The sequence below is a fragment of the Anabrus simplex genome, chromosome 14, assembly GCF_040414725.1.
Source record: "Anabrus simplex isolate iqAnaSimp1 chromosome 14, ASM4041472v1, whole genome shotgun sequence".
NCBI classification, from domain to species: domain Eukaryota; kingdom Metazoa; phylum Arthropoda; class Insecta; order Orthoptera; family Tettigoniidae; genus Anabrus; species Anabrus simplex.
Genome location: NC_090278.1, coordinates 32,286,641 through 32,310,932, shown reverse-complemented (window position 1 = coordinate 32,310,932; position 24,292 = coordinate 32,286,641). Strand labels below are relative to the sequence as shown.

Here is a 24,292-nt window from a genome sequence, read left to right as displayed (position 1 = left end):
TGCCCTTCCTGCCGCCAACCTTATATGGAGGGAGGTAATCACTATTGCGTGTTTCTGTGGAGGTTTTAGTGTATTGTGTTGTGTGACTAGGAAGAGGAGAGTGTTGGGACGGACACAAACACCCAGTCCCCGAGCCAGAAGAATGAATCAAAAGTGATTAAAATCCCTTTTTTTTTGCAAGTTGTTTTACGTCGCACCGACACAGATAGACATTACGGCGACGATGGGACAGGAAAGGGTTAGGAGTGGGAAGGACGCGGCCGTGGCCTTAATTAAGGTACATCCCCAGCATTTGCCTGGTGTGAAAATGGGAAACCATGGAAAACAATTTTCAGGGCTGCCAACAATGGGATTCGAACCTACTATGTCCCAAATACTGGATACTGGCCGCACTTAAGCGACTGCAGCTATCGAGCTCGGTGATTAAAATCCCTGACTCGGCCGGGAATCGAACCCGAGCCCCGCTGAACTGAAGGCCAGTACGCTGACCATTCAGCCAACGAGTCGGACGTGTTGTTTATTGTTATATTTTCTTTTAAATCCATTAACCTTTTTTTTTCTTTTTTTACATTCGTGAGTTGACAACCAAAACACCTTAGGTTTTGAGATTTTGAAGATTTCGCTGTGCCATATGTGAATTTTCCCGCTCATTTCACTTGTGATATCCAATAAGTCATACGACGTCATTTTAGTTACAGATTTTTCTTTTTTTTCTTTTTTTTTTTCATTTTCTTGCTAGGTGTCAAGAGAGGAATTTCATTCAGGCAAAATACTTTAATACAATTTAAGCTACAGAACAGTCTTCCAGATACACTGAAAATGCTTTTGTATAGTTTTAAAGATTAATATTCTTACTGTGAGAGCAAATATTGTCCGACTCCTTGGCCGAATGGCCCCTGTACTGCCCTTCGCTTCAGAGAGTCCAGCGTTCCTTTCTCGGCCCGGTCGGGGATTTTAATCGCGTCTAATAAATTTTTCTGGCGCGGGGACTGGGTGTTCGTGTCTATCCTATCACTCTCCTCTTCATATTCAGACAACATACCACACTACCAACCACCATAGAAACGTGTAATAGTGATTGCATCTCTGTAAATAGGGTTGGCGTCAGGAAGGGCATCCGGTCGTAAAACAGGGCCAAATCCACATGTGCTACGCAGTTCGCACCCACGACCCCATAGGCGTAGGAAAAGGAGAGGAAGAAGAAGAAGAAGAAAATTGTAAGATCAGATATTGGCAATGTAAGACTGACAAATTTCGAACCGCTTTTTTTTTTCAGAAGTAGTATTTTTTGTCCGTACATAATGTGTTTTGATTGAGAACCCACCATATTATCTTAAGTATACAATATTGAGGTATGTGCAATTATAAGAAAAATCATATACTGTAGATATTTTATGTCTAGTTAAGACAGGTTAATTTCAGAATTAATAGATACGTAAATAAATAAAAGATTAGAAGTTACAGAAATGTTTCTTACCTCAAGCAATTATTTAAAAATAAATGTTGACAGCTGCATTTTTCATGCGACAGACTTATTTATTGTGCTTATCCTGGTGCTATGAGTCTGAGTGAAATTTTGCCGCAGTCATGTGCAAGGAACTAATTTGCTGGCCCCGAATCTGAGGTGGCAAAATGTGTGCCAAATTTCTGTAATCGCAGGATGCTAGCGACATCACTAATACACCTTCAACTCTTTCAAGTACTTCTGAAACACACTGTGAGTATACAACAGTAAAATACGTAGGCAAGTCAGTAAGTATTTGCAATTTTTCTCTTAATTGTCTTTAGGTTGGCTCCATGGCGTTGTGTGATCACCAGCCGCTAGATGGCACCGTTGTCTACGTCTGTGTTAGGTTTCAGCATTATCAGATCAGTACAGCTTGCGCGGTTGCGAATAAAGATGGCCGTGCCACTCCCTGTTTACACCAAGGAAGAACAGTGTTCCGTACTCCTTTCTTTGTGGTCTGAGGGTGTACCAGGAGCGGAAATTCATAGACGACTTTCAGCACAATACGAGGGCAAGATTTTGCCGCAGCGAAGTGTTTACCAGTCGATTGAACAGTTCAAAAGGTGTCGCACGAGCATCAGTCACTATTGATCTGCATTTAAGGCAGTCGCCCAGATGGAAGAATCCCTATCTGTTGTTTTCCTAGCATTTTCTTAAATGATCACCAAAAAAATTTGAAATGTATTGAACATCTCCCTTGGTAAGTTATTTCAATCCGTAACTCCCCTACCTACAAACGAATATTTGCCCCAATTGAATTCCAGCTTTATCTTCATATTGTGATCTTTCCTACTTTTAATGACATCACTCAAACATATTCGTCTACTGATGTCATTCCACGCCATCTCCCCACTGACAGTTCGGAACATACCACTTAGTCGAGCAGTTCGTCTACTTTCTGCCAAGTCTTCCCAGCCCAAACTTTGCAAAATATTTTTAACGCTACTCCTTTGTCGGAAATAACCCAGAACAAATCGAGCTGCTATTCTTTGGATTTTCTCCAGTTCTTGAATCAAGTAATCCTTGTGAGGGTCCCATGCACTGGAAGTATAGTTGGAGTCTCACCAGAGACTTATCAGCCCTCTCCTTGATATCCTTACTACAACCCCTAACCACTCTCAGAACCACGTGCAGAGATCTTAACCCTTTATTAACAATCATATTTATGTGATCACCCCAATGAAGACCTTTCCTTATATTAACACCTAGGTACCTACAATGATCCCCAAAAGGAACTTTCACCTCATCAACGCAGTAATTAAAACTGAGAGGACTTTTCCTATCTGTGAAAATCACAACCTGACTTTCAACCCCGTTTATCATCATACCATTGCCCACTGTCTATCTCACAACATCATCGAGGTCATTTTGCAGTTGCTCACAATCTTGTACCTTACTTATTACTCTGAACAGAATAACATTATCTGCAAACAGCCTTATATCTGATTCCACTTATTTACGTCATTGATATATAAGAAAACATAAAGGTCCAATAATACTGCCTCTGAGGCAGTATGGGGATGAGGAAACATCCGGGCGGCCATCTGCAGCCGTAATTGATGCCAATATTGAACAAGTGCGTGGCATGATCCTGAATAACAGACGAGTGGCTGATCTATGAATTTCCGCTCCTGGTACGCCCTCAGACCTCAAAAGATAAAAAGAAGAAGCAAACGGATTACGGAAGGCTGTTCTTCCTTGGTGCAAAGAGAGAGTGGCGCGGTCATCTTTACGCCGCAATGGCGCATGCTGTACTGATCTAATACGTAACGCTGATACCTACCACAGGCCTGGACAACGGTGCCATCTAGAGGCTGGTGGGCATACAGCGCCATAGAGCCAACCTAAAGACAATTAGAGGAAAATTGCGGATACTTATTGTCCTGTCCTCGTAATTAAAACCCCCCAGTCTCCAAATCCTGTGTTTAGAAACATTTAAATACTTCATTCAGGTTTTTTCCTTAAGTGGCTTCTTATTAATTTCCTTACTTCGGCCCTAGCTTGATTTTTCAGTCCCTTATTTCCTTTACATTCTCTTTCCGTCATTTTCTTTGCAACATGATTAACGCTCTCCCCTTGCTTGAATTACGCACGGAAGTTGTAAAGGAACTATTTTTAGGAAAGAGTTCTAATTGAAGTCTCCTCGGCGGTTACACTATTGTTATTATTATAATTAAAATAATGTATATTTTACAACTTTTTTTAGGCCTTATGGCGACGATGGAATAGGAGAGGGCCAGGAGAGGGAAGGAAGCGACCGTTGCCTTAATTGGGGTACAGCACCAGTAATTGCCTAATATGAAAATGGGAAACCACGGCCAAACATCTTCAGGGCTGCCGACAGTGGCGTTTCGACCCACTACCCACCGGATCCAACCTGACCCAAACCGCACAGCCATATTAGGCATAATATTATTTCATAATGATGTGTGATTATATTTTAAAAATATTAAATTAAGTAAGTTTTGTATTTGACACTAAGCAGCTCAGATTAAAATGGGCGTACAATGGCCCGTAGCCAGCCAATTAAAAACCCACGCAAGGGGCTAAAGGTAGTACTTTTCCTTATTTTTTCTTCGTCTTTCCCTTGGCCTCATGCCGATTACTTGGGGTGGGCACTATGTTTGGATTAAGCACAGTTTTACGGCCAGATGCCCTTCCTGACACCAACTTATGTAGAGGGATACATTCACCACTGCCTGTTTCTGTTGTGCTTGGTAGTGTAGTGTGTAAATTCTTGTATATATATTAATGACTTGTCTGGGAACTCATCAGGCAAGTCTGTACTCTATACAGATGACATTACTCTCATAACAGCAGATAAAGAATTCGAAATGTAGTTACTCAAAGCAGGGAGAGGGTTCAAGAGTCAATGACATGGTTAAAGGGGAATAAATTGTTCTTGAATTGCAACAAAACTCAAGAAAAAATACTACATCTCAGCAATAAAACTAGGGAGGAGAGCGACAAGTAGTGAACATGTTAAGATTCCATTTATACTCAGAACTGACCTAGAATGTTCGTACACAACAACTATGTAAGAAACTGTACCGAGTGATACATTTACTGCGAAAACTACAGAAATGTGTTTAGCAAACCTCAAGTTATATCTGCTTACTATGCTCTCTTTCATTCACATCTACAGTATGGAAAAATAATGTAGGGGAATTCCACGGGTGCTTAGGATGTCTTTATATGGCAAAAGAATGCAAACAGGTGCATACATGGAATTTCAGACAAGCAATCATGTAGGGGGGCCTAGGGCCAAGAACTGTAAATAATGTCTCTTCCCTCAATATATACTTACCGGTACCAATATACACTTACCGGTACAAATATACAATAAAGAAAACCTAATTCATTACCCAATAAGGAAGGAGGTTCATCAATATAATACAAGAAGAAGAAATTATATATACACTCCTCATTTAGATTAAATAAAACGCAAAAAATATTATAATAAGTATTATAATTTCATGTGGCTATTTCTAGCCGGGTGCAGCCCATGTAATGCAGACCCTCCGATGAGGGTGGGCGGCATCTGCCATGTGTAGGTAACTGCGTGTTGTTGTGGTGGTGGATATGTGGTGTGTGAATTGCAGAGATGTTGGGGACAGAACAAACATCCAGTCCCCAAGACAAGGGAATTAACCATTTAAGGTTAAAATCTACGACCCGGCCGGGAATCGAACCCAGGGCCCTCTGAACCGAAGAGCACTGCGCTGACCATTCAGCCAAGGAGCCGGACAAAAATATCATAACTACACAGGAATGATACTGTTTAACAAGCTTCCGTTGGAATTAAGAGATATGTCTGTGAACTCCTTTCAGAAGACTCTAAAAAGTTGGCTGATCAGAAACAGCATTTACTGTATGCAGGAATTCGAAGAAGAATTGATGCACCTCCATATCAATTAGTAAAGATATGCAAATATATAAATATGTAGACATATCACTTGTTGATATCGCATAAAATAATTAGTACAGTATATATTACAAAGAACTGAACGATGTTTAATAGTATTAGTATAGTCACGATTTTTAAGAGCATACGTTTATGGATTGTTCGACTTTTGTTTGTTACAATGTGCATTTTTTAATTAAAATACATTCTATTCTAAATAAAAACCAGTCCCCGAGCCCAACATATTGACTGACATGGTTAAAATCCCCTGCCGGGCCGGGAATATAAGCCGTCACCCTGTGATATGAAGCCCAGTATACAGACCATTTAGCTAAATATCCGAATACCGATTCTTTAATCTCCTGCTTTCAATGCTGGAAGGAGGAGCTATTACTTTCCCTCTTCGCAAAGCAATGCCATCACAAGAGACACATAATTCGGACCTTGGCCACTTACAATGGGAGCTGTTTTGCCAGCCGCGAATCGAATATGGCACAAAGAGTGCCAAATTTCAGTCGTTATGGAATTCTAATGTCATCATTGGAGCACCATCATGTCTCTGAAGTTCTTCTGAACCACACTGTGAGCCCTGTAAAAGAGAAGAAAGAATTTCAACGTCCCGTCTCGAAATACTCTGCTTACAGGCATTCCTACATTTCAGTCTCAATGCTGTCTTGATGTGCCGTCTTATTCACATACTTACTTCGTCTCTAACTTGATTCACAACCTCTTATTTCATCTGCCTTCTCTTTCATTTTCTATATAACACAATTCACTCAGCTTGAAAGACGCATCGGAGTTGAAAAGGAACCGGGTTTTAGGAAATGGTTCTAATTTAAATCAACAAAACCTTCATCAAAATTGTGGATGTATGTGTGAATGAAGCTATGTGAGAGAACAGCATACCCTATGCCTCTACAACACTGTATGTGTAAAGAGGGAATGGGGGTGGGAGAGTTTACAGATATTCTCCGCTAGGGAGAGCTGGCGTGCATGCGCTTCCCCTGATAAGAAATACAAACACCTGGCCCATTTCTAGTCGACAGATTAAACAGTATACACTATCTGTTATTTCTACATCATCGTCGCAGAAGGAATTCATAAGAAGGAAGGAAGCAAGGAAGCAGGGAAGCAAGCGAGCTCATTCACATTATAATATTATATACCATGAGAATATCTAAGAGGATTAAGGGCAATCTACTCTCAATTGAAGTATCTTCAATTCCTCTCAAAACTCAAGATAAATAATTCCACTAGAATGAAGTGGAATACTCAAGAGAGATATTATAGGAGGGTGAAATTTACTCCGACGAATGAAACAACTACAGATTATTATCAATAATAATAATAATAATAATAATAATAATAAATGGAAATCGATTAAGCCCACTGAGAATGGGAACCATATCCAAGGAAATCATGATAGACTGACCATCGCCATTCTGTCGAACGACGTAGAAACCGCTAGGATTCGAATCGAACTCTTACAGGAATTCACCGAACAAACTGGCCTGCAGATATCTGTTGAAAAAATGAAAGTAATGGCTAGCATCAAAGACACACCACGAAACTTCGGACGAAAAACGGGAACATCAGGCGGGTAGGAAAATTTGCGTTCATTATGAAAAATTGACTGGACAAGGATGCACTTAGGGAACTAACACGCAAACTTGAAATAGCCTTCCAAACGTCACGCACGATCTACAACAAATATTAAGATAACTCACTATGGTACGGTTCTGATGCTAGTAGTTCTGTATGCATCCTAAACCCTATCCCTAAAAGTTAATAAAGGAGTCCTTGAATAACTGGAGAAAAAGGAGTGGAGAATAATTAGAGGAATCCAACTACAAGAGTGGCATCTACGAAAAAGGATCCAATAAGGAAGTCTATAACAAAATAGAGAAAATTACAGCCTCGATCCTCAAAAGACGGGCATGATTTTACGGTCATCCCAAAGGAATGGGCGGAAACAGGTAGAACAAACAAATCTTTCAACTGTTTCATTCAAAACCTAAAACCACGATGCCACGGTTTAGGAACACCAAAGAAGACCTATATGTGCTAGGGATTAAACCGAAAGACACCATTTACAGAGGTCTTTTTCGAAAGAAGGTGGTGACGGGCTAAACCGAGACGAGCAACCGAAAAGAAGATACGGAGTCCCTTGGACAGAGAAACGCAAGCATGTCCTATCAGAAAGAATGAGGGAATTCTGGGCTCGAAAGAAAGCAAAGTTAACTCTAAATGCAACAAGACTTAAAGTGGTCCTCGGTGAACCTAGCGAATAAATAATAAGTAATAAATAATTCAGATTAAAGGACTCGAAAATGAAGTAAAGAGGTCAAGAGCAAGAAAACTGGAACTAGCACACCAACTGAATAAAGATACCCACAATAAGAAGAATCTCTCAAAGGAAACTAGAATCAAACACTACAACACAGTAATCAAACCAGAGAGTCTGCATGCCACAGAATGAAAACCGGTGAAAAAGAGAAAAAGGACAGGAAAATATTGAGGAAAATCTTGGGACCATTGAAAACGATAGAAGGACAATTTAGTCGTAAAGGAAATAAAAATCTATACAAGGACGAAGAAAATGAAAGGATGTCAGACACGATCAGAAAGAGGAGAATTACACGTTTTGGTCACATAAGGAGGATCGATAACAGCAGATTGACAAAACGAGTGTTTAATCAGGTTTATAAAAGCAAGAATGACAACCAGTGGATCCAAAGTGTGAAGAAAGATATGAGAGAGATTGGAATAACAGACGATATAATACAAGAGAAGACAACTTTCAGAGGACTGATACAAAATTTCGATGGTCTCCAGGAGAAGGAGAAGAGGAAAGGTAATAACATCTGACCACAAGAGAGGAGGAAATAGTAAAGTGAAAGAATGAAGAACTTTTGGAAGCAAGAGAAGAAAGATCAAGATGAGTGCACAGGTTTTATTTTCCGAGATCCTTGCATGGTCAAAATCGAAAATAATAATAATAATAATAATAATAATAATAATAATAATAATAATAATAATAATAATAATAATAATAATGTTTATACGCAGCTGAGACAATAGCCACAAAAGAACTCTCAGATTAGGAAAAAAAGAAAGGAGGTTCCTTAGAAAGATTCTTGGACCCATAAAATCATCAGACAAGTTTACGTTTCGCATGAGACCAAACCGAGAACTATACCAAAAATTTGAAAACATCACCACCACAATGAAAAAGAGGAGATTGACGTTCTACGGACATATTAAAAGGATGGGATCGGAGAGACTCGCCAACAGGATCCTCACCTTCCAGGAGAACAGGAAGACACAAGTCCCATGGGTAAAAGAAGTCCACCGAGATTTAGAAAAATGTGGGATCACGGCAGAAGATATAACAAACAGAAAAATCTTCAGGCACAGAGTTGCGGAGGTGAAGGAACTAGCTGATGAGAAAACGAGGAAGAATAGAGTATTCTCGGCAGAAGAACTAGCACGAGCAAGCCAACGGATGAAGGAATACTGGCGAAAGAGGAAGGAGAAAGAACTTGAGAAAGCAAAGAAGTTGCGTAATCGTAGCCCATAGATGGCTGAAACGAAAAGAATAATATATAATAATAATAATAATAATAATAATAATAATAATAATAATAATAATAATAATAATAATAATAATAATAATAATAATAAATCCAATATTGCAAAATAACCAAAGCGTTCAAATTCCAATACCTGGGAGAAGTCATTCAACCTTCAGGACGGAATCGTCAAGTAAACAAAGGAATTGTCTCTAAACTACAAAGAGCATTCAGACTCGCTTGGAGAAGATATAATAAAATAATCCACATCCCGAAATGCAAAATTAAGACATTATAACAGTGTAATCAAGCCTCAAGCACTATATGCATCTGAAACATTGATCATTGAGGGCAGTTCATTGATTAAAAGTGTAGAAAAGCAAGAAAGAAAAATCTTCAGGACATTTTTTGGACCAGTGTGTACAGGAGGAAACTGGATGATAAGGAATGCTCATGACCTGTGCCAACACTCAGAGAAAATCTCAGACACATTTAGGAAAAGACCTTTGACACTTTACGGACATATTTTCAGAATGAGTAATCAGAGGTTGACCAAAACAATTCCGAACCTTGTCCTATCCGTGAAAGTAAAAAAGCAATTGGCTGCTCGAGCTGGAAAAGATCTTTAGGAAATAGGCACCGGGCGAGTTGGCCGTGCAATTAGGGGGCGCGCAACTGTGAGCTTGCATACATGATTTTCCGTGGTTTCCCTATTTTCACGCCAGGCGAATGCTTGGGCTGTACCTTAATTAAGGCCATGGGCGCTTCCTTCCCACTCCTAGCCCTTTTCTATCCCATCGTCGCCATAAGGCCTATCTGTGTCGGTGTGACTTGAAAAACTAAAAAGTGAAAGAGGCATCGCAGATGACATTGTGTTAGATCAAAGTTGAGAAAATTAATCGACAATCACCGCTTCGCACACTATCCGAGCATTACCACCAACTGAACGTGGTCAGAAGATTGCAAGAAAAGCCACAGCGAGAAGATGAAGAGAATTTGGAAGAAGGAAAAGGCAACGCCATCAGCTAAATAAGTTCAATCGTGCTCAATAGTCGGGCATAATGAATAAATAATGACAATAATAATAATAATAATAATAATAATAATAATAATTGTTACCGTGTTTTTGTGGTAGTTAAGCATGAAAGAAGGTGCTGGGTGGTGAATGGATCTCAAGCTACTAAAGAGAAATTAATTTCAAAATTTAACAAGGTTATATTTTCTTTTCAAAACAAAGATATAACAAGCATGGCAGGTACAATGTAGCAAATCAACGGGGAGTCACAATATTTACAGGATTTGGGCTTCGAGCCCCGAAAACACAATGCTTGGGCAATCAGCCCAGTTTTACCTCAAAGACACTAGTTTCAACAGAGGGGCAGAAAACCCCATTCATACCTCGGAGCCCTTGCTCCAAATTACACTAAAAAGCCTCCGCGAGGCATATGACCCTTCATTTTCAAAAGAGCGATCCGCTCTTAAAATTTAAGCTTCTCAAAGGCCACACCAAACTCTACCTTCAAGCTGTCCTCTAAGGACGTATTCACAGGGGTAAAATACCCAACCTACAGAGGTCTATTACATGAAAAGAAGGTTGATTACATGACCTCTAAAATCACAATTTGAGAGGAGGCGAACTTGCACTCCTTAATACACTTTGTTTCTAAGACCTACGTTGGCTCTTAGGCCGCTGATGCAAGGGCTAATCCCATACTACTGAGGTGACTTAAGAAAACACAAACTTACATTACATTACTGAAGAATAGGTTGCGAAAAATAAGTTCACCTCAAAACAATGTGAGTGGGAGCTCGAGAGGGTTAAGCACTCTCTATCCCGATATGTAGTTTGAAAGATAGAATAGATACCAGTAGCTTTTACATTTGAAAGGAAAGTTACATGGTGGAAGACCTAGAACCCGCCGCGAGAGTTAAACTGCCAACTCTAGCTAGAAAAGATGTTATTAAGAGGCCATTACCTGGTAGTAGATCGCTGCCGAGGAAAGAGGCGCTCCCCGCCTCCTGCTATGTACTAAATACACTGAAAGATGGAACAGAAGTGGCCCGGAGACCCCAAAATCAGCAGTTTATATCCTCTCGCGGAAGATTCTAGGCGTTAGGGGAAATAAAACACCCTCCCTCAAAGTTTTTATTGGTTCGGGAAAAGAAACCCCTACATAGAGGAAGAAGAAACACATTATTGGTGGAAAAATTAATTAAAGAAATTCGGGATTGGCTAGATCCAAAATAAGGGGAAAAAGAGGGGTATACAGCCAACTTAAACCATGACAGAAAGAAATTTAACAAAGAACAAACTTTTGAAATAAAAATTTCTCCAACAAAATAGTTCTTTGATTTCGCACTAGGTTGCACTATTGTAATTCTTCAGTAGTGTCCTCTAGAAGAGAAAGTTCACACTTCTTACTTCAAGCGAAACAAAAACACATCAAAAGTGACACAGTTCAAAAACTCAAAATTTTCCACGTGGTGACATCTTCTGAGAAAGTAGAGAATTAATAGAATAGATAAAGTTCAACCTTCCTCCAGAAGAGGAGTTTCAACTGGCGCAACTTTTAAATAAACAGAGTAGAGGTGTACCGCCCGGTACAATAATAATAATAATAATAATAATAATAATAATAATATTCTTCTTCTGTACCTTGTCCGTCATACCGATGGGGTTGCGGATACGAACTGCGCCACAGGTGTGGATTTGGCTTTGTTTGGCGACCGGATGCCCTTTCTGACTTTAACCCTATGCGGAAAGATATATTTTACTATTACGTTGTTTCTGCAATGATTGATAGTGCACTGTGTCGTATATGTATGAAGAGGAATGAATTGGAACCCCCATTCCCCGATTTAGAGTGCCCGGGGTTCGAATGTCAGCCGAGTTGGGGATTTTAAGCGCTTCTTGTTAATTTCATTGACTCGAGGACTGGGTGTTTATATTTATCCTAACGTACTCTTTTTCATATAAATACAATAACCACAGTTGTAGCCCTTGAGGCAAGCAACTCAATGTTGAAAACATCCTAGAGATGTGCGCGTAGAGCTTGCATCCGGGAGACAGTAGGTTCGAATCCCACTGTCGGCAGCCCTGGTTTCCCATTTTCACAGCAGGCAAATGCTGGGGGTGTACCTTAATTAAGGCCACGGCCGCTTCCTTCCAACTCCTAGGCCTTTCCTATCCCATCGTCGCTATAAGACCTATCTGTGTCGGTGCGACGTAAAGCCCCTAGCAAAAAAAAAAAGAGATATGAGCTACGAATTTTAGATAAGTAAAATATAATGAAGTAAGAGAACATTTTCTTTATTTACTCCTAAAAGTTACAAACTTTTCCTTAATCATCGTTATCCGGTCGATTAGTTTAGATTAGCAGTTTGCCTTTTTCTACCACTACGAGCGCTAATGTTAATCAAAGTATTCTTTCACTTAAGCACCACTACGAGCGCTAATGTGAGTCAATGCAGAGTTTCAGTTAACCACTTATAAATACATTTGGTGTGGACATTTTTCAAAAAAAAAAAAAAAAAAATTCCTGACGGTATTGAACCAAGGAACACATTGCTGAAGGAATTATGTAAATAAGTTAATTTGACTAGGATTTGAATAAAAATGAAAACGAGTAATGAACCAAGCGACTTTAGAATGTTTTTCCGTAACTGAATTTAGGCCGGAGGTGATTTTCGATTTTTTTGGTTTTTTTTTATAGGGCTATCCAAGACTCACAATTTGAAACCTTCCCGGGATCTTTGCTCCTCCAACTTTCGGCACAATTGAAGAAATTGCACCGAGCTCGATAGCTGCAGTCGCTTAAGTGCGGCCAGTATCCAGTATTCGGGAGATAGAGAGTTCGAACCCCACTGTCGGCAGTCATGAAGATGGTTTTCCGTGGTTTCCCATTTTCACACCAGGCAAATGCTGGGGCTGTACCTTCATTAAGGCCACGGCCGCTTCCTTCCTAGTCCTAGCTCTTTCCTGTCCCATCGTCGCCATAAGACCTATCTGTGTCGGTGCGACGTGAAGCCAATAGCAAAAAGAAGAAGAAGAAGAAGAATAATAATAAATTGCTTAAGTTTACGTTTTTCATAGTATGGGGGCCACTACTTTGTCTGCTATGGAATGTATTCAACATTTAAACACAGCCAGCACAGGAACTTGCAGTAGTGAACTCATCCCTCAACGTAGCATTGTCATTAGGAAGGGCATCGGGCCGTACAGGAGGACCAAATTCATACATACCACGCAATTCACACATGCGACTACACGACGTTTGTGGGAGGAATGGTATACTAATAATAATAATAATAATAATAATAATAATAATAATAATAATAATAATAATCGCTGAAATAAATAAATCGCCATTGATAGGTATGCATTTAGGGATGTCGCCCAGGTGGGAAATTTTCAAATGTTTACGTAGACTTTCCTTAACTGTTTACAAAGTACTTACTGAGCATTTCCTTGGTAAATTATTCAGTCCCTTTTTCCTCGTTTTATAAACGAATATTCGCCCCAATTTGTCCTCTTGAATTCCCACTTTATATTCATATTTTGATTCTTGCTACTTCTAAAAGTTCCACTCAAGCTTATTGATCTAATACTCTTGTTCCTCACCATCTTTCCGCTGACAGCTCGGAACATATCACTTAGTCGAGCAGCTCGTCTCCTTACTCCTAGATCTTCCCGGCCCAAAGTTTGCAAAATTGTTGTAACCTTACTGTTTTGTCGGAAATCACCCACAAAAAATTGTACTGCTTTCAGTTTGATCTTTCCCAGTCCTGGTATTAAGTATTCCTGGTGGGGGTCCCATACACTGGAACCGCCCTCTAATTGGGGTCTTACCAGAGTCGTATACGCCGTCTCCTTTACATCCTTACCACAACCCTCAAATTATCTCATAATCCTGTAAACCGCAGTGACGATATTTCCACCTAGGTATTTACAGTGACCCTCACGGGGTACTACCACCCCATCAACGCAGTAATTAAAACATACAGGACATTCCATCTTGGTGGAACTTACATCCTGACTTTCACCCCGTTTGCCATATGCCATTGTCCGCTGTCTCACAACATTGTCTAGGGTTAGTGGTGCGCACGTATATGTCTTACCCACCCAACTTCTTTGACGTTTTATTCCAGCCCAACCTACCTCGTTGCTTTCAACCTCCTTGCTCGAGATGTCTTTCTGCCATTGAACTAGTCCGTTGAACGCGCAGTTGTCCATAGTGTGTTGTAAATGAAGTAGTACCTATCAGAGAGAAATATCAGTTAACTGTGTTCGTGCACGCGCTGGCTAAAATGCCACACATCTACACTAACGAAGAATATGCAGATATGGTGTATGCTTACGGCTTGTGCGATGGTAGTGTTCCTGCTGCTGTCGAGGATAACCGTCGGCGCTTTCCGACACGTCGAAATCCTGATCGTAGAGTGTTTGCCAGAGTTTTACGTGCACGCCGCTAGCCCGAAAACAAACTTAAAAAGTGTTTTATCTCGGAAACCATTTGGAGTGGGGCATATGTCCATATAAAGTTTTTGCTTCAAATGATCGTTCAGGTGGTCGTGGTGGTGATTATTGTTTTAAGAGGAAGTACAACTAAGCGACCATCTTCTATATAAAACTAATCAGAGAGAAAAAACTGTAGGGGTCCTACACTTCGAAAAATGAAGGTATCGGCCAAAGGAAGACAAGGGCGACGAAGGCCATGAAAATGAAAGACTCCCTAGGCCACCATACGTAATACCGTTGGGTCTGAAAAGAACAAGAGTTGACCAAGGGAGGTCGTATAGGATAGATGAAAGTGAGGAGCCTGGCACAAGTAAGTGGAAGCAATGCCAGGACTTAGCTGAGCGGCCCGTGGTCGCCAACCCACGTTCCAAAGTTCACAGCCCCTGATGCCCTATTTAGTTGCCTCTTACGACAGGCAGGGGATACCGTGGGTGTTATTCTACCGCCCCGTCCACTGGGAGACAAATGATCGTTCATGCTATATCTGAATATTGGCCATTTCTCCTGCGACACCCCGTATATAAATCGTGCTGCTTTATGTAAATATGAAAAGACAAAGGTACAATAATACTGTCCTGTGGGATCGCCGTCTTAGTCACTACAGGATCAGATAACGCCATACTTACTTTAATTTTCCATGTTCTGCGTTCTGGAAGTTTAGCCACCCTTTTAACCACTGATTTATCTAGACCAAAAACCCTCATTTTCATCATTAGACCCCTTGATCTGCTCTGTCAAAATCCTCGGATAGGTCAATAGCGATACAGTTCATTTATCCTCTCGAATCTACAGAATGACCCAAAAGTTCGTTAACATTTGACGAGGCAATACTTTACGGAATATTGGAGGCAGAGTGGTAATAATTGACAGAAATAATTGGTATCAAATAGGGTTTTATTGACCCCAGAAGAATGTACACAAAATGACTTACAGATGGCGCTTCATACGATACACAAGCAATAATTAGCCTAACAATAGAGGTTTAGTTTATGACACATGCTCAACATTGTTGTGAACAGCACTGTACAGAATATCCATACGTATGGTGAGAATCTGCCGTCAGATGTTGCCTTAATGAGGTCGGACGGTCGCGGCAGACTTGCGACTTCTTTTGCACTTTATTTTGGTGTCAATAAAACTCCATGTCATACCAATCATATGTGTCAATTATTACTTCTCTCCTTCCACTATTCCGTAAAATATTGCCTCGTCAAATGTTAACGGACCTTTGGGCCACCCTGAAGGATATCTGGAAGATGCTACCAATATAATCATTGGAATATAGCTGAAAGATAAAAGAATATGTTTCGATGATAGGAAATGTAAAAGATGTTTTATGTTATGAAATGTTTCATCATGTGTTACACAATGAACCTGCTACGCAGGCGCAGCAGGGGGAGAGGTGATACTCCCGCGTGGCGCGTCCCAGGTGGCGGATAGGGGGGTCCTAACCGGCTTGCCGGCGGACTTGAGGGAAATAAAATACCTCTCGCGGACCAAACACACACCCCCTGTGGGTGGGGGAGGCAGACGAATAATTCACCCACGGTATCCCCTGCCTGTCGTAAGAGGCGACTGAAAGGGGTGACCAAGGGATGACTGAATTAGAACCATGAAACTACTCTTGATTCGTACCATCATGCGGGGAACACCATGGGTTACATGTACTTGCGAGTAGTATCACTAACTTGGTACGAAATAGGTTTGTGATTCGTTGCAGTAAAAAGCCTGCCCGGGTGGATTCCAGTACCCGTGCGTTGTACCCATGTGGGCAACACCGCGGGTCTGGGCGTAGCCTGTGAGTTGTACCACTATATGAGCGACACCGTGCGTCTGCGTTGCCTGTGATTAGTACCCACTATGTGAGGAACACCACGGGGCCCGTGGGACCGGCACCCGTGACTAGTACACCTAGGTGAGGAAACTCATCGGTTTGCGTTGGCTGTAAGTGGCGCCATTGTGTGCGAAACCTGTACGAAGTACAATACTTGTGAGTAGTACCATCTTTTGTGGAACACCGTGAGTCCTCGCTACTTCTGATTAATACCCCAACATGACACATACCATGGTTCTATTTTACTCACGACATGTACCATTCTGTGGGGCCTTAGACGTGGATTTTGCACCCCCTTTAGACACCAAGCATCATTGTGCTTTATAAGTGGTTCCTTCGTCGGTAATAATGTTCTTTTCGATCTCTATTGAGTCCGATCCACTGGTTTTTGTTTGTTTTTTTGTGTTTTGTTGGGTTCCTGTCCATCCATTCATTCTTCATGACATATTTTATTTTTATTTTGGTCAGTGGATGCCTTTGAAATTTTTGTTCTTTCATTTCGTACCATTAGCGGCCGATGACCTTCGATGTTAGCCCCCTTAAAACAACAAGCATCCTCATCATCATCATCATCATCATCATCATCATCATGTGTTACATAGTGTCATATGGAATAAATAGAGGGTATTGCGAGTATAAAAATGGGTATTTGATGGTATAATGCCTGAGAAAGTGGATGGAAACATTAAACTAATTCACCACGTCCTGTTTCAGGTATGAAACCCCGGATGAAGAATCATTTCCGTGCACACCAGTTGTCAGTCTGGCTACGTCTCATTCCTGAACTGCATCGCGCTGGGATGGAAGATGTGGTAGCGAGACACAACCTGTTCCGAAATCACAATGACGCAGACTTGTACGACGGTGTTGTGAGACCCGATCCGCTGTCACGTGGGACGTCTTCAGCCTATTACGATACACCTGGCAGTGGTTTAGGCCCCTCAGGAACTGGTGACCTCTACATGGGAGCTAGTGGTGTTCTTGGTGGTGGGACTCGTAGAAGGGGCAATGATACTTTACCAGGAGCGGTCACAACAATGGACACTTTGTTGACAACCTGTGTCACAGTAGTTGGTAGTGGTGGAACGAATTTTCAAGGGCAGCAGTCTTCCCATCATCTCCAGAACCAATCCGGGAACTCCACGAGCGACACTTTGGCAAGTCTGGAAGCGGCGGGATACGCAGCGTATTCTACTGCTTTAAGTGTAACCATCGCCATAGGGTGTTCATTGTTAATACTAAATGTTTTAATATTCGCTGGCGTTTATTATCAGCGAGATAAAACACGATTAGAGGTGAAAACCCTGCAGCAACAACAGCAGCAGCAACAGCAACACCACCACCAAAATCGTCAAAATCCTCCGACAAATTTCGATAGTATTGGTAAGCATAGAGGTCACTATCATGTCGGTCATTCTGGAAGTGACAGCGTTATAGTTGATGTCGAGCAGGACACTTCGGCCATAATATTGCAGTCTACCAATTCAGGATCTATGGGACACATGGCGCAGTCACCTTCTCACCATACTATGAACACGCTTACAAAACAACATTTATCTAGTTCAGTTTTGCCAAATTTGTTGAAAGCACCTCCTCCATCCCCTAGTGTGCTCCAGCAGCAACAGCAGCAGCAGCTGCAACAACAACAGCAACAACAGATGGGACAACATATCATTATGACCGAAAACGCAATGACTTTACAGAAAAACATGAATGTTGCAAACAACATTGCCAATCTTCAGAGTGTGGTGACGGAGTCTCAACACCATCAGCACCAGCTTCAACATCAACAGCTGCAGCAGCAACAGCAACAATGTAACGTGACGTCAGCGTCTCCACCTAACGGATCTGCGACGTTACACCTTTCGGTTCCAAGGCCCCCACCGCCTCCCAGAAGTAAAAGCCCTCCCGAATCTCAACCCCTCCTAGCGGGACATCACCATCCCTTACACCAGGGTAACACTACAGTTATCAAAAGTAACCTTAGAGTACCTACTGCGGCCATGGATGAGATGAGAGTTTGATCTTTGTGGGATTCTGAGACAGAGGAAGTGGAAGACAGTGTATGATTGGTCTAGTTTTTAATGAAACATGAACGACAAAAGCAGGTGAGATATATCTTTGTGTTTGAAAACATAAGGAAGGGACGTGACTGTCAATAATCTGTATTTCCTCTCGAAGTCAGCTTGTTTCTGCCGAAACTGTTGGTAAATTACGTATGAGATATTATTTCCTTATTCATTTTCTAGAATTGAACACACTCTCCAGAATATCACTGTACTCTGCGTAACAAAGAAGTGGGTGCATTTTATCGCATTTTAGCTGTGATTCTAATATGAAAAACTGAAAAGAGCCCCTACCATTAGAGAACAGTAACATATATCAGCTGCGGAAGCAATTTCAGTCCAAAAGGGACCTCAGGCCTGCCAAGGTACTCTGCCGCACAGTCTGATAGTCTGAGATATTGGCACATCGCATGTATAGTCACCGTAACGAATATCTCGGCCGTATTACTTGGCACATTAGATCGGGATGGCTGCTTCTCGTAAGAGGCAACTCCTCAATTCACTCAAGCAATCTTATTCCAACCCTTTGCTCAGGATTACAAATCTTTAGATGAGTCAAGAGTCAAACCGGGGATCTCTGGTTAAAGGGCAAAGACGCTATCCCTGCATTAACGCGGCAGACCTTGTCTCTTTCATATTGCATCATAAAAGAAATATTTTTGACATTAAGTTCGTGTTAAATAATTAACTTATTCTACTTACAATTCGTTGAGCATCAAGTAAACCTGCCGAACTGTCTTGAATTGTTCAATCTGGAGATCACCAACGGTTGGAAAACCAGTTTGTCGATTTAGTTGCTTTAAATATTCTTCCACTTATCCATTTCATATGATCAATTACTGCACATTTTGAGGGACTAATTAATCAAACTGATCAGATTATTCGAGTATAATTTTACGAAGAGATTTCTGGGCTATGAAGAACATATGAGGTACACGGGATTAAAGAAATGTATGATTACCATACTCAGAAGTATGAAGGACAGATACAAAAGTAAAGAAAGAACTCAGGTTCTGAATGAAGCGTGAGTATTGAAGTCGTGTCAGTGATTGATATGCAGATGTTGAAAGACGAAATTCCTCTAGATGGGGATTGGGATAGTTGGTGATATATTTAAAGAAAAGCCATCTTAGCCAGCAACCGTACTCAAATAATCGAATCAACGATGTGGGGTTTGGTGTGGTATGCCCGTTTGTGAGATTTGTTTCTGAGGTAGTTTTGTAACGAAGTATTGTACAGAATTACCACTGGCTACCAAATACCTTATTTAAATTCTTAGAATCCTTTAGTAAAATGCAACGGAGAGTGTTTTAGATATTATTTAAGGAAATGTCATGGTAAATAACGATGTTGTTCACATACATTCCTTCCTGTATTAATTTTCCTCAATCAACCTTAATTTTCACATTAAAATTACTACTCGGAGGGAACGGTACCCTTTTTATGTTTCTCTCTGTAATCATTCCATCATGACCTTACAATTTATCAACAGTTACGTGAAGAAACAGCGTGACACAGATTACGTTCTGGAGACATGAATTTATTCAATTCATCTGTATATACATGCTCAAATGACAGTTATGTAACAATAACTGTTAAATAAACGTATATTAATGGTATGCTGGAGGAAAGTCACCCTAAAAAGAAGAATATACATGCATTTATGAATCTGCTGCTATGAAATTCATTAGCAAATAAATAGAGAAACAGAAAAAACTATTACTTTGCTGCAAACTAAATCTACTTTTATTGTTTTATTGACTTTTAAGTTAGTTATAAAATAAAATGACTGTGCTGACTGTATGTTCATTACGTTAATTTCTAATGAATGATGTTAAATTTTGCAGTTAATAATTTAACTCTTATAAAAAAGGCAGTAAGTTTTCATGGTGTAATTTAATTACCATAAGTCATTCCAAATGCATCTGAATGTTATTAACACTAATGGAAAGGTACTTAAAATACGCATTTTGTTTGTAAAATGGTGTATGATGATTATTATGTATGTTTTAGTATGCAAATTGGCAATTAAAATGGTGATCATATATATTTTAAATGTATACTTGATGTGTATGACAAAACGCTAATTGTTGTTGATGACGCATGGGAGAAAAAAAAAGTGTTAGCCCGGTTTATCACATTCAGCAATTTAGGCAGTGCAAAATCCCTTTGCAAGATATCTAATGCGAGAATTGATAAAACAACATAATATTATGGTTCAGTTACGTGCAATGTAAAAGTGATACATTTTAAAAGCGTTTTCACAAAAAGTTTTAATGCAGTAATTAATGAACAGAGTTTGTCAATGAAGGGAAACCCCTAATTATAATGCTACTGCACGCAGTTTTTTTTTCAAACAACATACTTTTGTGAACTGCAGTAAATTTGAATATCAGTCTCCTAGCTACGTAGTTACACAGTGACTAATATACTGGAAGACGTGTGTTGAAATGATGATAAACTATAACAAAGTCGAAAGGTCAAGGTACTGAAATGTCTAACATAGTTCAATATTTGTCAGTCTAATCGTTATAGTTGCCAATTTGACATACAAAGATATTCTGTGGTCAAACGTTTGAGTTATTTTGACAATCATCAATCCTAAAAACGTCAAGGAAGATGATTAAATGGTTTATGTATTTAAACAAACTAATATTTATTTTATATTATAAAGATGTCCGGTTTGTGGATTAACAAAGGAAGCAAAGTTATTTTTTATTACATAGTGTGTCTATGATGACCAACGTCAAATATAACAAAAGAGGAACAGGTAATCTAGAAAAGTGGAACACTGGCCCAGTCAAGTTGCTGAAACTTAATTAGAATACCTACTAGTATTGGCTCTGGTTCTTGATTCCATAGAACTTGACATATTATACAATGTTCTCAGAAGGTTTATTACTTCATGCTTTTCCTAGAATTTCAAAAAATCTCATTGACTCGTATTACCTACTCTTTCAAATCATTCTTTATATCCCAAATATAACGTAATTTTCACCTGAATTTGAACTCGTAATCTTTTCTTGACCATAGCAAATATGTTGGTATAAGGTGATTGAAACATAGTGCATAATGAGCATACGAATGCCGTACATAATAATAATAATAATAATAATAATAATAATAATAATAATAATAATAATAATAATGTACGAGACCCATGAGTTTCGGTTGACTGTAAACTGTCTTACTAACAACATAAGTGCATCTTTCGCTCAACATGAATATAATAACTGAAACAGTTATAGTACTTAACACGCAATTAACTGGGCATATAGTCACAGACATCGTAATGCCATGTCCTTAGTTGTTCACCATCACAAATGAACAATACCAGCAGACAGAATTAAGATACTGATTTAGTTTTTAACTTCCAAGTATCACTATAGATACTTCTTATTCTTGTTCGTTCATGTCTTATCCATTACGGATGTCGGCGATCATCATGGTGACGTTGTCTTTTGATGTGGGAGCCCTGTAGACTCCTCGGACTTCATTTCCAACCCAGAAGTTCTCCTCTTTCCCCGTCGATCATTCCTTGGAAAAAAGAGTTTCAGAAGGCGGTACATGATCTCGTTTCGCATTTTATGGCCCAGATACTGCAATTAACTCTTCTTAACGGTGAACATGAGACCAGGCCGACAACCCATTCATCAAAGGACTTCTTCGTTGGACCCCTGTAATCTTGAACAGGCACTTGTAGATCAACGTTTAGAAGGTTGGATTTTCTTCTCTGTGGCATCGGTTAGTGTCCACTGTGGGGAAGAAGTAACTCCTCGTCTCTTAAAATTTAGGCCGAGGTGACAAATGCGTAGCATCTCATCCGTTTTAACGAAGGTGTTTCTTACTCATGCTGTGCGGCATCTGATTTCAAAGGAAGGATTCCACTCTTTTCTTGAGGTTACCTCCAATTAGGTGAACTTCATTACCCTCTCAGCAGGTCCACCGCTAGCCTTGAATGGCACTTCATTTCAGTGTTGAAAACATATCTTAGCAGACAAAGCAGTAGACCCAATACTACGAAAAAATTAAAATTAAGCTATTTCCTCAATTATGTCGAAAGTTGAAGAGATAAAGAGCCTAAAAAGGTTTCAAATTGTGGGTCTTAGACAGGTCTATCAAACTAAAAGAAACACTTTCGAAAATCACTTCCGGCCTAAATGCAGTTCCGAAAAAAATGCCTAAAATTGCTTGTGTTGTACTCGTTTACTTTTAATTAAAATCCTAGCCAAATTAACTTATTTACATGATTCTTTCTTTAATATATTCCGTGGTTCAACACCGTCAAGCATTTTTTTTATTTTTGAAAAATGTCCACACTGAATGTAGTTATAAGGGCTTAAGTGAAACTCTGCATTGACTCACATTAGCGCTCGTAGTGGTGGAAAAGGCAAACTGCTATTTTTTTAAAAAAATTACAAGTTGCTTTACGTCGCACTGACACAGATAAGTCTTATGGCGACGATGGGACAGGAAGGGGCTAGGAGTGGGAAGGAAGTGGCCGTGGTCTTAATTAAGGTACAGCCCCAGCATTTGCCTGGTGTGAAAATGGGAAACCACGGAAAACCATCTTCAGGGCTGCCGACAGTGAGGTTCGAACCCACTATCTTCCGAATACTGGATACTGGCCGCACTTAAGCGACTGCAGCTATCGAGCTCGGTAACTGCTAATCTAATCGACCGGATAACGATGATTAAGAAAATGATTGTAATTTGTAGGAATAAATAATGAATATATTCTCGTACTTTATTATATTTTATTCACCTGTAATTCGTAGCTTATATCCCCAGGATGTTTTCAACATTGAGTTGCTTGCCTGAAGGGCTACAACTGTGGATTTTTCCTGATGGAATTGTATTTCGTCTCTTCTATATTAATATCAAGGCCGTGTGAAGTCTGGTATGGCACACCTCATTACGGTTGGCGATGAGAACGATATTGTAGATGACTTCACCATTCACTTTTATTCCGTCCGAGACCTTGTCGACCGCTTCTTTTGCTCAGGATATCTGTTGAATAGCAGTGGCGACAATGCCCAGTCCCTTCGTGCACCTTGACTGATCTTGACAATCTCCGGGGGATCAGGATAGATTACAAAATATTTTTGTTGACTTTGGATCACATATAAACATTGCACATATTGCAAACTGAATAATCTTCTTTACGCTGGACACTTCACATCTTCTTCGACTGAATGTACTAGGTGTATTCAGAAGTTTTTGCCGGGTTTTGTGGTAAAGAAAACACGTCATTTTGAAGGGAAATGCATCCGTGTTTATTCTAAATATTGGCCATCGGCTTCTACACACTTCAACCATCTTTCAAGTAAGTTAGGAGTACTATGCCAGGAAACCCGCTTGTCTTTTGCGGCAAACCATTCGCCGAGTCATTTTCTAACTTCCTCGAAATTGTAGAAATGCTTCTCGGGGAGAGCGTGCCACATTGCTGTGAATAGGTGATCGATGGCGCTAGGTTGGGGCTGTACGGCGGGTGTGGAAGGATGTCCCATCCAGGTGATTTCAAGGTGTCTTTCACTGATTTTGCTGTGTGTGGTGGCGCATTGTCAGGTAACAAAATAAATTTGCCATGTCTTCTGGCCCATTCCGATCGTCTTCCGATCAATGCGTGCTTGAAATTAATCATTTGTTAGCGATAGCGTTGTGCATTAACGGTTTCGCCGGGCTTCAAGAGTTCATAATACACAATACCGTTCTGGTCCCACCAGATACAAATAATGGTCTTCTGGCCGAAGCGATTTGTCGAAACCATGTCTCACATGTTCCAATCAATGGAGCGTGTTCACCACCTGTTTCTACCAGCAAACGATGACTTTCCACAGCCTTTGTCTTTTGATTAAATAAGAAAATCAATGCCTGCCCCAAATATTCTC

General features: G+C 40.2%; 1 protein-coding gene across 1 annotated transcript in view; it reads left to right on the top strand.

The window, feature by feature from the left end:
- The window catches only part of LOC136885757 (neuroligin-4, X-linked), a 318,812-nt gene that overhangs the window by 277,721 nt on the left and 16,799 nt on the right, over positions 1-24,292 (top strand). The window contains exons 6-7 of the mRNA XM_068230342.1: positions 17,050-18,080; positions 18,144-18,443. Coding sequence (XP_068086443.1) covers positions 17,050-18,080; positions 18,144-18,359 — 1,247 coding nt within the window. The 3' untranslated portion in view covers positions 18,360-18,443. The remainder of the gene's footprint in view (positions 1-17,049; positions 18,081-18,143; positions 18,444-24,292) is intronic.